Source organism: Apaloderma vittatum, unplaced genomic scaffold, assembly GCF_000703405.1.
Source record: "Apaloderma vittatum isolate BGI_N311 unplaced genomic scaffold, ASM70340v1 scaffold7023, whole genome shotgun sequence".
In the NCBI taxonomy this organism is placed as follows: domain Eukaryota; kingdom Metazoa; phylum Chordata; class Aves; order Trogoniformes; family Trogonidae; genus Apaloderma; species Apaloderma vittatum.
The window spans coordinates 1-13,971 of record NW_009706332.1 but is presented as its reverse complement, the minus strand read 5'-3'; the positions used below and the strand labels follow the sequence as shown (position 1 = coordinate 13,971).

The 13,971-nt window shown below is 43.0% G+C and overlaps 1 protein-coding gene across 1 annotated transcript; it reads left to right on the top strand.

Moving 5' to 3' along the window:
- Positions 1-1,858: 1,858 nt before the first annotated feature.
- LOC104271148 (doublesex- and mab-3-related transcription factor B1-like) lies at positions 1,859-8,870 on the top strand. The gene is made up of 4 exons (XM_009865737.1): positions 1,859-2,273; positions 3,991-4,223; positions 5,298-5,442; positions 8,650-8,870. The coding sequence occupies exons 1-4, from the start codon at positions 1,859-1,861 to the stop codon at positions 8,754-8,756; spliced, it is 900 nt and encodes a 299-aa protein (XP_009864039.1). The 3' UTR covers positions 8,757-8,870.
- The last annotated feature ends 5,101 nt before the right edge of the window (positions 8,871-13,971 follow it).

Genomic DNA, 13,971 nt, shown 5'->3' with positions numbered 1-13,971 from the left:
TTAGAATGATTACAGGAACATTGGGGCCCTGGCACAAGAGAGCAGCACTTCAAGACTACATTTAAGAGTAGCTTCCCTTGAAGGCACATGAACCAAGTACCTTTCCGAGCTAGAAAGAAATGGTAACATTTTCAGGTCAGATTTTCATAGATATTTAGTCACAATGCGCACATGCACATGAAGCTGGCTTTCGAGACCGTGCTTTGAGTATTCTGGGGAAAATGGTCTGCAACTGAAGACGGGGAGCTGATGACATTCGTGTGTGTGCTTTGCTGCCTCCCACTCACAAAGGGGCAGCCGCGCAGGCAGCCCAGCACCCAGCTTCTAGAGAGCACTGCGGTGGTCTCTCCTGCGCAACCCACCGTGTGCCTGGGCAAATCTGGCCTTGCTCCTGCACTGGATCCCTGAATGCAGGGCTGCAAAGGCATCGCTGAGAGCCCCTCACAAAAAGCAGCTACCAAAGACTCCATCTGCTTCTGGGACAGCAAAATCCGCAGTCTGGGATTTCTGCTGTTCTGGGTGGTCTAGGGATTGCATCCTTTTGAGAATTTGGGTCCAAATTGCTTTCGAGAGCAAGTCTAGGCTTGTATGCAGGTATTAAATTTATGAAAACATCTCCCCAGGAGACAAAATCCTGCTGCAAACCTGCAGGAGTCAGATGCAAAGTCCTACTGGGTCTTTTGCAAAGTGAGAAGCCTAAATCTAGGTTGAGCCTTAGGGACTTGCAGGGCACAGGGGCTGGCTTCTCACTGCTAAGGTAAACCAGACCATTGCTAAATGTCGTAAAGGGCCTGCTATGTAGGGGCCTCACCCCCCAAGGTGTTGAGGGGTGCACCCCAGTCTTGAAGGAGGGTTTTCTGCAAGGCTGCTGCCAAACATTCTCTGTTCCCAATTAGAACTGTTTCAGAGCAGCAGTTAAGTGTTACATGGTTCTCTTGAAACTAATTGGTAAAATGTTCACAACTACTTAGTGGTTTATTTTTATAGTATTTTCTTTAATGTAGAAGAAGCTATTGGCATCTCAGGATTTTCAAACAGAATGAAGTACTGCATATGTGAGAAAAATCAGCAGTGTTGTGCCTCACACGGCAAAGTGGAGAGTTTTCTTCTTGAAATGGGCTACTGTGTAAACCATGGTTTTGTAGCTACCAGCAGTAAAAAATAAGAAGCGTTTTCTAAGCAATACTGCAACTGGAGCACTCCTGTGTTACTAATTGAAAGCCTGTCTTTGTTTCCAGAGCAAAAGGAATTCCAAGACAAGGAGACAGGTCTTTCGAATGACATGTGCTTTCCACCTTCATCATAGTACCTTGTTTTGAAAAACAGAATGATGAAACTGTTTATTTTCTGCTGAGGCAGTCACTCCTCCTGGAGAAACATGCTGCAAAGCAGAAACAAAATGGAACTGAACTCTTGTGCGTATTAAAATTAAAAGCAAATGCATGCGGGGTATGAAAGAGAGGTCTCCCTTACGGCAGTACTGTAAGGGACACTGTGTTTCTCTCTGACGCGCACCCCACCCGTCCCAAACTCCCATCTCTGCGTGCACCAGCACAGGGAAACTTGCAGATGCAGCACCCCCCGCCCCGCTCTCTCCCTCTCCAGCAGAGGTCTGTCTCCAGCCCACACCACGGGACCACAGGGGGAGAAAGGCAGGTACAGCTGTGCTGGCTGAGCCAGGTCAGGGCAGCTCCTGTGCCACAGGCTCCCTGGAGCAGGGCATTCCCCACCCGTGGTCATGGACTCTTCTGCCCCGCCTGCCTAGGTTGCTACATGCCCGGGGAGCAGGAGTGGCCATGCCCTATATAAAAGGAGCCAGGCTGGGTGTGCCCTGGTGGTTAGCTGGGCCTGGTGGGCCATGGAAGCTGAGGAGGTCGCAGCGGTGGCAGCAACAGCAGCACTGCGGACACCCAAGTGCTCCCGCTGCCGTAACCATGGCTTTGTGGTGCCGGTGAAGGGCCATGCCGGCCACTGCCGCTGGAAGCTCTGCAGGTGTGACAAGTGCTCCCTCATCACTGAGCGCCAGAAGATCATGGCAGCCCAGAAGGCCCTGAGGCAGCAGGTGCCCGATGTGCCCGACCCCCGATCTGGGGCAAACTCAGGGCCCGCGCCTTCGGGTGATGGTCCTGGGGTTGCTGCCAGGGCAGCCAGTGTCCCTGAGCAGAGCCACCATGAGGGGATGAAGGGCGCCCAGCCGGCTGGCAGCAACAGCAAAGGCATGGCATGCAGGGGACTGCCACCACCTCCCAGCGGCCCTCCCTTCTGGGACTACGGTAAGAGCCAGTCCCCAAAGCCTCTTCCTCTGTCCCACCATCTCTTTTTCCTCATCCATCCTCCTCTTCCCCCATCAAACACTGCCACTTGCACGGTTGGCCCCCACTGATTCCTTAGGCTCCAGCTCACCCGCAAGCTATTCCCGCTGCCTCTCCTGCTTTCCTTCTTCAGTGGATGCAGGTACTCGGCTTGCATGTTGAATGTTCAACCCTGTATTTATTTTGCCTTTTTGCAGGGTCTGCAATGCGGGTCATGAGGCTCTGCAGTGGCAGGAGCTCAGCCTCCCCGCTCGTTGCAAAGTGGAAACTTGAGCAAGTGGCTTTTCTCAGAGAGGGAAATTGGGAGGGAAATCAAACTGATCCACTGTGCACTGGAAGTGGTCGTGCATGTTTCTGCGAGTGCTGCCTCTGTGTTTATAAATTCACAGGCACAAGCCTCCAGTAGCAAAATTGCTAAAAACCCCAGTGATGGCAGCTAATGGGGAAGTTACTGCTGCAGTTGCATTTTATGATAGCACTGTAAAAGCAGGAGACCTTTTGGCCTTAATTCCTGTAGCAAAGATTGAACTTGGCCGGGATGACTTGGTGTAAAAGTGCATTTTGTGTTTAAGAACAGAGCCTAGATTTTGCAAGCAGAACAGTTGTATGGTCTGTCACCTCTTAAATTGCTTCCTTTAATAGAGTCTTTCATGTGCCATGTCCAGTTTATTACTATTTATTACAGTAACTTCATACTACTACTACTACTACTACTTAACTGTAGTAATTTTACGGAAGTCCCCACTGACTGCTGAAGTCATTAGTTTGAGCCTCTGGAGAGTTGGCAGCCTGCAAGACAAGATGCTGTTCCGAGAAGCCCAGAGGAAAGACTCATTTCATACATCCCTAGTTCCCACCTAATCTGTCAATAACTGTTCCCCCCTCCCCTTTTTAGGTTTGTTTTGTACAAAAATTATATTTATGGATAACACTAGCTGTACATGTGCCTTTCAGACCTTCCTTTAATAAGATTTTTAACCTGATGACCAATTTAAAACAAAAAAGGTTAGGGACAAATAGTATAATTGTAGTCTCCAGAAGTCAATCTACTCTTGAAGCAAATTCTTCCACTTCTCTGCCAACAGAAGGATGTACAGACAAGAAGACCCTATTCGTATTCAAATAATCACTCTTTTTTTTTAGACTTCAGAGAAGCCATATAAGATTCCAAATCCAAGATAAAAAACAAAGTAACTGATTCCGGCATCTGAAATTGCCTGTATATATGCAGGCAATATATGAAATATATGAAATTGCCTGTATATGTAAAACTAAGCCTTTGTCTGTAAATTAACTTAAGAAGTGACAGATAAAACTGAAGTTAGAACTCGATTTCTGTAGGTTTTTGTTTTAAATTCTGCTAGCTAGAAGTCTTAAGATGAGATGTGTTGCTGTTACTCATCTACTGAAAAAATAAGATTCTGCAGCCAGTGTGTTACTAAGGCCTAACCTCATAATGAACAAGGCAGAAAATAACATAGAACCTTCGTTGTCATCTGCTGCACCTTTCCTTAGTTCCTTTAAAAAAATCACAAAATGAATTCATGAGGAGCTAAGCATAAAACCAAAGGGCCAGATTCTCCTGCCTGAGAATGGAATTTGGTCCTGCAGTTGCTTCTACTGAACTCCATAGAATTACATGGGCACTTTTATTTGTTCTTTTCTCCTTGTTTCCTAGCTCACCCTGCTTTTCCTCCAGAATATATGGTCAACCAAGAATACCTGGAGAGAGAACCTACAAAAGTGTACCCTGGCTGTTCTGGGGTATATCCTTGCCACCCATTTCCTGTGGGATTTGCCATCAATGAGTCAAGCTGCAGGGGAGCACCATCACCTCCAGGGATTTCACTTCAGAGAGGTTTCCGACACATTCCTAGCAACTATGGGCCAGGGAATGCAGCTTCTGTGTCAGTAAGTAGCAGTCTTTTAACTACCTCTGAAAACACTGCTGTCTTTACTTTTAGCTGCCTTCTTGCTGTTAAAAGTACCCATGAAAAGTTATCCTGCTTATCAGGATATGTGCTGCTTCACAGCATTTCGATATCTTATGCTGAGGAAAACATTAGCAAATAGTAGTGTTATTGGTCTGACCTGAACCCCTAAGAAGAAATGCATGCAAGGGGCCAGATTTTGTGAAGCACTTTACGGCTTATATGTCCTGCTAACATCTGCAACAGCCTTTTGATTATGGCAGTTGAACACTTAATAAACTGGTGGCTAGCAGCAGTCTGAGGTGAAGATAAATTATCCTGGTGGGCTGGATATACAGAGACTGGGGAATGCCTTATCTAGACCTTCACTGTAAGTGGGTTTGAAATTAATTTTGAACTATCCTAAAACAGATGGAAAGATCTCATACAAATTCTGTCTGTACCAGGGTGCACATGGCCAGATCCAAGAGAAAATGCTCACTTTTCTCTGATGCTACTATTTTTGAGGGATGGGAATCCTTGCTCCTGGAATGAGTGTTATGCTCTAACAGATCTGATGATCACAGAAAACCTGGACTGTGGAGTCCCCTGTGGTGCACACTAGCCCCTCTGCATAGGTAGCCACTCACTTCACAGGGCTCAGGGGAGAATCCATAACTAGCAGGGAGATGGTGGCACGGAGCATCTTCCCAGGTTGCTTGAAGACTACCAGACTTGTTGAGTGGCAAGTGCACTGGGTCAGTGGTGAAGGTGATGTGCTCCTCGTTTAAATCAATTGCTCTAATAAGATGCCAGAACAAGTGATGACAACTTAGAAGGTTGGTTTCAGCTGACATGGTCTGAGAAGCTGCTACTTCTCAGTTTCAGGATGTTACGCTATGCACAGGCTTTGCATGTGCTCAATACATGCATGGACATGGCAGCATATGGCCACAAAATGGATAAAATTGCAATATTCACAGGTAAAAATGGAAACAGAAATTGCCTGATACTGCAGATGTATCCTGGAAAGAATCTTTAAATGAAAGATGCTTTGCTTCGTGTGCTTCTGCAGATTCCAGATGGAGGTGGAGATTTCCATCAAGGATATTACACTCCTCTGCCTCCGTTCATCCCACCAGGTTTTCTGCCAGGGATTCATTACATTCCACCTCCCCTTTCACTGAACAAGTTGGCTGAAACAACCAAGGAAGTACAAGGTAAGGAAGTACGAGATGAGCCCTTGGAGATTCAGTGTTAATTTGGTTTCAATATCAAACAACAGAGGTGGAAGCCCCAAGAGACCCTGATTCCAGATAGTTTACAGGGATTCCCAGATCCCTGTGATGGAGCCAGGACTGAGATCCTGAAGTGCAACAATGGATTGCCAGCTTGTACAGCTCTTGGAAGGACTTTTAGGGGAAGCAGGCTGACAAGTTTGGGCTTTCCAGCTGACAAGCACCTCAATCTCATGTAGGTATTGAACGTCTGAGGACTCTGAGCTTTTCCAGAGTAAGAGCTATTGATGCTCTCAAAATGAAAATATTTTTCTAAAGAGCTAGTTTGAGGAAATATTTTTAAAGTTATTTGGCTCTGTTGAAGTTTAGACAAAAGGTTTAAGAAAATGCAGACTAACAGCATGCATAATAGAAATTTTCTTGCTCATCTCACAATTCTGCATTTTAATTGCTGTAAATGAAAGATTGAATCTTCAAAATCGCAAGTTGTTTTATTGACTCTCACGGGATTTTAAATTTCTGGCATAGGTTAAGTCTTTGTACCCCTCTCTTCTGGGTTTGTTTCATGTATTGTGCCTACATTTGCATGTATTTGTGATTATATTTGCAAGTTTTTATTTGGCTACAGCTAGCTGTGACCACAAGAGGGTAGAGCTGCTCAGAGAATTAACAACTAACACTGGATGAGAGAAAAGCCAGTTTTATTTTAAATTCTTTTTAAAAACGGACAAAACCAAATGCAACTTTATTTCTTTTCTTTAACATAAGAATAAAAAAAATTAATCTGACTGTTTTTGAAACAAATTACAATAATCACCCAGTGAAAAATCAAATGTCTTTTTTTATAAGAGGGAAGAGAAAGTGAGGAGTATAATTATAGAATTTGAGTTGAAAAAATGGTGATGGTGGTTATGTGGGACAAAGTGTAAGGTGGGTTATTTTTGGGCTGGTTTCTCGACAACATAAGGCTCATGCAGCCTCATTTTCTGTTAATGTCAGTCCTCTCATAACTTTTCGGCCGATTAGTTATTTTCAGCCAAACATGTCTGTTGTGATCCCAGGCCTACACAATATTGATCTGCAAGGGAAACAGATGCCTCCCACAAAATGGTTTGTTTGCAGCCCTGTCGTGGTGTTTGGCTGGCTGTCAGCCTGCACTCAGTTCCTGACTGACGTGTGTGTGTGTACCTTGGCCAACAACCAAGTGCCTGCCAGTCAGCCCAGCAGTGGGCATGTATCTGCAGAGCAGTCAGAGCATACCTGCTTCTTGTCTGGCTGGAATGCAAAAGAAATTTTGGCAAGGGGAATATGAAGAATATGGCAGTGGTGGGGCTGTGCAGACACCGCAGAAATTTAGAAGTTCTTTTAAGATACTGACTTAGGACTTTCATGGAACATGTAGGAGATCACTGGTGTGATGGAGGTGAACTAATACAGGCTTAAGTTTGAGGGGAAGAGAAGAAACTGAGGGCTGTCAGGCAAACCAGAATGTGTATGTGAGGATTAATGTGTTTTGTGATTTGGCAGGGACAAAATACCTGAACCATAATGCGGTGGCAGTACATGTAGGGGGCTGCAGCTATTCCATTTGAGTATGTGGGAACGGGAAGCAACTGGACATAGGAGACAAACATGAGGGACATGGAGAGAATTACTGGCATTGCGTGAGGAAAACTAGTCCTGTGTTGGTAGAGTGAAAATTGTCCTGGCCAAACAATCATGAAAACAGGCAACTGGATAAAGAAGGGAGGTCACAAGAGCACCTCTCCCCCAGAGAGCAAAATGCCATCTAATGACCTCAGCCCTTGTTACACACTGAGGAAATCACAACCCAGGCACAAAGCCATAGGAAACAATGCATCATGCATTGTGCTGCTCCAAGAACAATCCTATTTTCTTAGTACCACAGAGAAAGTACAATTTAATTCCGCAGCATAGTATTTGTGCTCCAGGATATGCAAGAATTTGCAATTGTGACCCAGTGAGGAGGGATACGTCTGCATGAGGTCATAGACAACATAGCCTGCCAGCAGAAGATGCAGATGTAGAACAAAGCTACCATGAAAATAATAATTCTTTGATTCAGGTAGTCAAGATACTTGAAGAAAGAGAAAAGCTCTAACTTTTAGTGCATAGAGATGTGTTAGGATTGCATCATATCTTTTTTTTCCCAAGAAAAGAACTGACTCAAACCTGCAATTAGGCTTGGGAACATCGTTCCTCCAAAGAGACCTCCAGAATTGAGATGAAATGGGCTTTATGGCAAAACTGTTGGAAGAAAATACACAAAGAAAACTCTAGCAGGAGGCAACTGGTGAGAAATGTCTGTGATCTCTCCCCTAAAAGGAATCCAAGATGAAGACGAATAAAAGAAAAAAACAAAAAAAAATCCTCTCTGAAAAAGATTTTCCAAGGCTAGAAGTCGCTACCAGAAAGATTTGAGTCAGTAGTTAACCACAGTTGAATGACTGAGGCCACATTCTGTGACTTAGGTTTGCAATGGTGATGTGCAGTATAGGCCATCTTGTTACACAATTTCATGCAGTGTTGACTAGTAACGTCATGGAGATTTGACAAAATAAATACAAGGTATGTCCAGTAAAAAAGCCAGTACAACATCTGAGTCTGATTGCAGATTAACTTTCTAAAAGAGCAAGCCACAGAAAAACAAATAAAACCCCAAGTCACCTATGAGGAAATGAGGGAGCTTTTCATGCAAATTGGCAAGTGAATACTTTATAAAATGAAAATACCTAGTTGGATTTGAAGAAGGGATTATTCATTTTGTCAAGGCCTTTTGAGACTTCACCGGAGTGTTAAAAAGGCATGGCGTGGATTCACTGTGGTTAAGTGGGCAAAAGAGGCTGCCTCATACTTCTATTCCAGTGCAGCTTCAGTGCTTGCTGCCTTCAGCATTCTTGCTGCATTTCTTTAAGCGTGGTTGAAACCATCAACTGCAGTCCTGAAGTGCAGTATCTTGGTTCAGAGAGCTGCAGCTCTCGATGTCAATTACCTTTGAATTAACTGGGCTGACAAGGAAATTGGATTGACAAAAGTTATTTTGTATTGAAAATTTACCTCTGGAAATGTGAACAATTCCAGATGTAATGCAAACTGAAATACATGGTTTCAGGGGTATGGCTTGTTTGTTTGTGTTTAACTCTGACCTTTTTCTAATCTTTATTTCAGCTACTGAAGCTGACAGTCAGGATTCAGGGGTGGTTCGTGAACCTGGCCAAGTGTCTTCTTCCCCAGAAGAAACAAGCAGAGACCAAGCTGTATATTCTAAACAGTAAATGGGCTGGAGGAGAGCTGGGTAGCAGGCAGAGCTATTTTCGTTACCAAGGAGAGTGTTTGTTAATATGAGGAGGGCAGAGTGACAGTCACTGAGCTGTCACAACACCTAGAAGGGGGTTAGTCCCCTGCCTCCCTTTATGATCATGTTAGAGCTACCAGGCTCACAGCTCTGCCTCCCTGGCACAGTAAAGCCCTTGTTCCTAAAAGAGGTTTTCCAGAGTCATGGTAAAATCCCTTCCCTGTTAAGCAGGTGGAAGCAGCAAATGATTATGACTCTGAATTTGTTTGCTTTGCTGAGGTTAGGTGGCTCCCTGACCTTGGGGCGAGGTCTCTGAGCCACGTGCATTCTCTAGTGTTCTCATGTTCATGACAGTAGTCAAAAATGTGTTATTCGTGTATTAATTTACTGTAAAGGAAACCTTGTTCTGAATATTAGGGATGAGTTAAGTGATGTGGAGCCTGAAGACTAAGTGAGAGAGGATGGGAAGACAGTCTGGGTTGCCCATTTCCTTGACTGCCTGAGAACATGATTCCCTGGATTCAGCAGGGTAAGGGAACAGTAGGTGCTCAGTACGCTTGTCAAGAAGGGTGTGGGAGAAATTTGCAGAACGGTCTGATACAGGCTGAAATCCAGTGCCGCCGCATTGTTTTCTGGGCGAGCTGCATTTAAGGCACCTTCTGTTCAGGTTGGGGACAGACTGATTTGGAATCACTTCAAGTCCCACAGGCTTCAGCATTTTGAATGTCCTTGATGGTTTATACAGGATTTCAATGTTGTTTAACTCAGTACAGCTGAAACTAAACCAGTACATTTGTTTTCAAAGGGCTGTTGTAGATAGCTTTATACATGTGTATGGGAAGTGTGCTGTGGTGGATCAAAGGTGTGGAGAGATTGCCTAGGAAACTAGGACAAAACACCATTTAGCATAATAATTAGTCAAATCCATACATACTATAATTTTCAATGATAATGTTTAATTAAAAATGAAAGGTACATTCCTCTGCTGTTTTGCCTAGAGGAATTGGTTTTGTATTAAGTGGTTGTTAAAGTTTGTATAATTGGGGTGGGAATTTTGTATAATTAAAAAAGATACATTAAATCGTTGGTATGGTTTTGATGATTTGAGGCTTGCATATCTACACGTAATTTTTCTGGCCAAATGTCAGATGTTGCCCTGAACAACGTAATAAACTGGTCTGAAGAGAGACTGAGGCTTCAGAATTTTAATTCTACAACTTTTGACTGCTGCTGTAGAGGTGAGCACAGTAAAAGAAACATTCTTTTCTGCTGTTTGTAATAATAACCACTTGCACAATGCAAGATGTAAAGAAATTCTACTAAGCTGCAGTTATTTTTTTAATGTAGAGCTGTTATGCTGAAATGCCTTCCAACACAGAGTTTTGGGGGACAGTGAGTGAAAGTAAGGAACTTAGAACTGCCAAGAGGAAAAAACTGAAAAACATGCATCTATAGCAAATAATTTTGTATACAACTTTTTTACTATATACTAGATTTACAACAGCATCTCTGCTCCCAGTAGTGTCCCAAACCTCCTCTTAAAACTGCCGTCTGCTTGGGAAAATCTGGATACTTCTTTAAGGTGTCTGGACAGACAAAGTTCTTTTCAAACTAAAATAATCTACAAACAAATACCAGCAGCACGCACAAAACAGGTTTCTCTGTGGATGGAGGGTTGATTTCATATATATATAATATAATGATTTAAGGAACTAGTAATGTACAAGATGAATAGTTGAACAGTCTCCTTCCCAGATATTTTACTAAAGTCATACTCAGTGTTGTATTACGCCACCTCCAAGCAAGATGGGCTCCAGCCCGTTTCACGGACTGATGCACAGTCACTGTAGATCCGTGGCATATACAGTACTGTTTTCTCTGTTTTACTGTCCCAGTGACTGCTTCCAAATTGCAAAGTCAAACTGCTGCTTTTCCTTTTCCTCCATCTTTCTGAGCTATCAGTGAGTGAACCAAGGCCTTTACTTTGGCTGTCTGAATAACGGCATGGCACTCCAGCAGAATGTCTCTGACTGCATGGCTGCAGACCAGTGTTTGTCTCCAGAGGGATTTAGTCTGTTTAAAGAGCTGGAGAAAGGCAGCTAAACTGAACGACGAGATGGAGGAGTTGCCGTACAAGGGGAGTCTAAAAATAGAGAGGAGAAAGTTACGGGGGGAAAAGACTCAACTTTAGAACATGCTGTCAGCTGTGGCAAAATAGGTGCAAAACCATTATCAAACCCTGCTTGTTCCAGACACGGGACGGATAAGGAGGTAATCGGGGCAGCAGCAAATGATATCTGACCAGCCTGATTACCTTTTTGAAGGAAATGACGGCATCTGCCACAATCTCAAGTTTTAACAGTTGAACGGTTATGAGTGGCTTTCCTAGAACATCAATAGTGAAGTCAATACGCATAATCGTGTAATCAGTGAAACTTTGTTTGGTGTCATTTCAGATTTTTACATTTTAGGAAATTTGTCCCCAAGTTCTTGCACCTATCTCTGCCTGGAAAAGTAAAATGACTTGGTAAGAGAATTAAAATAACTCCCCAGCTGACAGGAAGAATTATGTGGATAATTCAAGGTTTCATTCTTCCGTTTTATGTTCAGCTTGTCCTTTTTAACGAAGGAAAAAATGTTCCTTGACAACTGGTATTGTCATACTGTGCACTTAAGGACTTCAAAGTGAATAATTTTAATTCCAAAGTTAGTGCCAACCAATGTTTCCAATAATTAAACTCTGTGATCTCTTCTGACTCCGTTTATTTAAATAAATGACTTAGGGATAATGAAATCAATTTGGATTGAAATGGAATAATTTGGATTAGACAAGTCACTCAGAGGTTGTTCCAGCCTAAATCATCCCAGAATTTTATTGTTTTTTATTAAGGCTGAAGCCATATGGACTTTGGTCAGATTCATAAAATTTGGGGAGAAAAAGGAAAGTTAGCTATGATAACTGCTTCTGAAATCTTTCTGTATGCAAACTGCTACTGACTGCAGGAGGAATTGTGCACATAGCATTTGTCATTTTTAATTTCTGGTTGCGAAGGACTGACTGTCTTGCCACGTAGATCGGAACATCTGACACTTCTGACAATCCTCTGTCCTCACTGCAAGCCCCTAGGTCACCACAGAGCAACAAGCTTTGTACACTGAAGGGGAAAACCTGGTATTAGGAACCAGTTCTCTTCACGTTTACTCACGCCACTAATTTCATTACTTTCAGTGGAATGATTTGCAAGGGTACAGAGTTGGTTAGGTATGCAAGCTTGGGATCCAAGTTTTGTACACAGAGGTGTCTGTGACACTGTCCATAACCTCAGTTATTGTAGATTTGCATTTTCTGTAGGAGCTTCGGGAAACGGAAAACAAACCCAAGGGATTCTACAAGGATCATGTAACATGTCCATTCTGCAAACATATGTAAGATTCATTTGTCACTGCCCTGCAGCAAACTGCTAGATGTTAACATTTCTGTGGTATCCGCTTCTACATCTGGACTGAAGCAGGTTTTCGTATGACAGTAATTATAATATTCTTTCTAGGTCTTTTTTTTTTTTCCTTCTTGGAATTAGATGCACCCAGTTGGAAACCTCTGGATCCCCAGCAAGACTATAGCTGTTTTTTCCACATCAATGAGTAATTAATTTTGAAGAGGTTTCCAAAGAAATATTTAATTGCCTACCAGTAAAGTCAGCTTGCTGCAAACAAAATTCTCCTTCCCCTTAAAAAAATAATTTTCATGACAGAAAAATTCTTTATGATGTGAAACATACCTGCTTTGGAACAGTGGAAACTTTAATTAAATCATTCTTATGGGCAAGTGAGTCTGGTTTTCCTATTTTTTGCCCAATATTTTACTACTGCAACATTAGCATTAGCCAAAGAGTTATGTCTCTGTTTAGCTTGCCAGAATGTAAAGGAGAAACCCAAATCTAAAGAAAGACTTTGTGGAATCTATTCCTGAAATCAGAGTATCACTGCTTGTTTTATTGTAGCCCAGGCCACTGAAAGAGCTCCAGATCCACCACAGATCACCAGGCAGTGATGTACCTATTCACCTACTTGTGCGTTTTGCTTGCATGAGTATGTTTACAGGTAGGTCTTGTTAGACAAGTAAGGCTTGAAGAGCCAAGGCTGGAACATTTCTGAAAAAAAAACCACAAACAACTCAAAACAAAACAAACCCACTCAAACTAGCAAGCTTATTTTATTATTACTTTCATTTAGAGTGGGTAACAATTTTCTCCTGTTTCTCCCTGCTGGTCCTTCCCACTGGTTCCTTGGGTGTTGTCTTCAGCTGGGCAACATCAGTGGCAACCTTGCTACTGCCTTTCTGAGGATGATGCCCTATGGATGGAATGATGGGCAAGTTGTGATCCCACACTGTTTTCACTTTTATTTTACACAACTGTCTTTAGTGGAGGCATTTCTGGTTTCATTTACTAATTACTGTCAGGGATTTATATAGTCTTACTAGTAGAATCTACACAGGGGTGTCCAGGCCACATAAACTAGACCATTTATTTTACAAAACATTTCTCTTTCCGAAATGTGGTTTAAATAAGTCATATGCATAGTTCCCTGGGAGAATCTTCCTAGTTTTACATGACAGGCTGTTTTCCATTAAGAAATGCGTTCTTTTGATCAAGGTGCTAACCATCAGTTTCTTATGCTCTTCCTGTACTTACATACAAGTAATTCAAAAGTCTCGTGTACCCGCAGATAGGTATGTTTTTGCATTCCCTTCCTCATGGACTGAAGTGGTTCCTTACTTACAGCTGTTTCCCAGTCCTGGGATTGCAAATTTGGGTTCAACTGTCTCTGGGCACTTGGGCCATCTTCCTGCCCATCTGCCAGCAGTGCACGGAAGGGCAGGAACCCGCTCCCCGGTGCTGCCCGCCTTGGCAGAGATCTGCAGAGGCCGCCCCTGTTTGCTTCACCTTCCCTACGGTGTCTGCAGCTCTGCTTTGGTTTTCCTCAAAACATTGTATTTTTCATGTGCAATGAAGCACACAAATGACTCAGAGAGACAAAATTCTTTTTTTTAAAAAAAGAAAGAAATAACAAAATAATTTTCATCTAAAGAAGCAAAGGCATGCTCGAAGGGAATGCTGTAGAACCAGATGGAAAATCAGAACCTGGACTTGTGTGTCCCTGTAGGGTTGGGAGTCACTTCTGGAGGAGAAAGC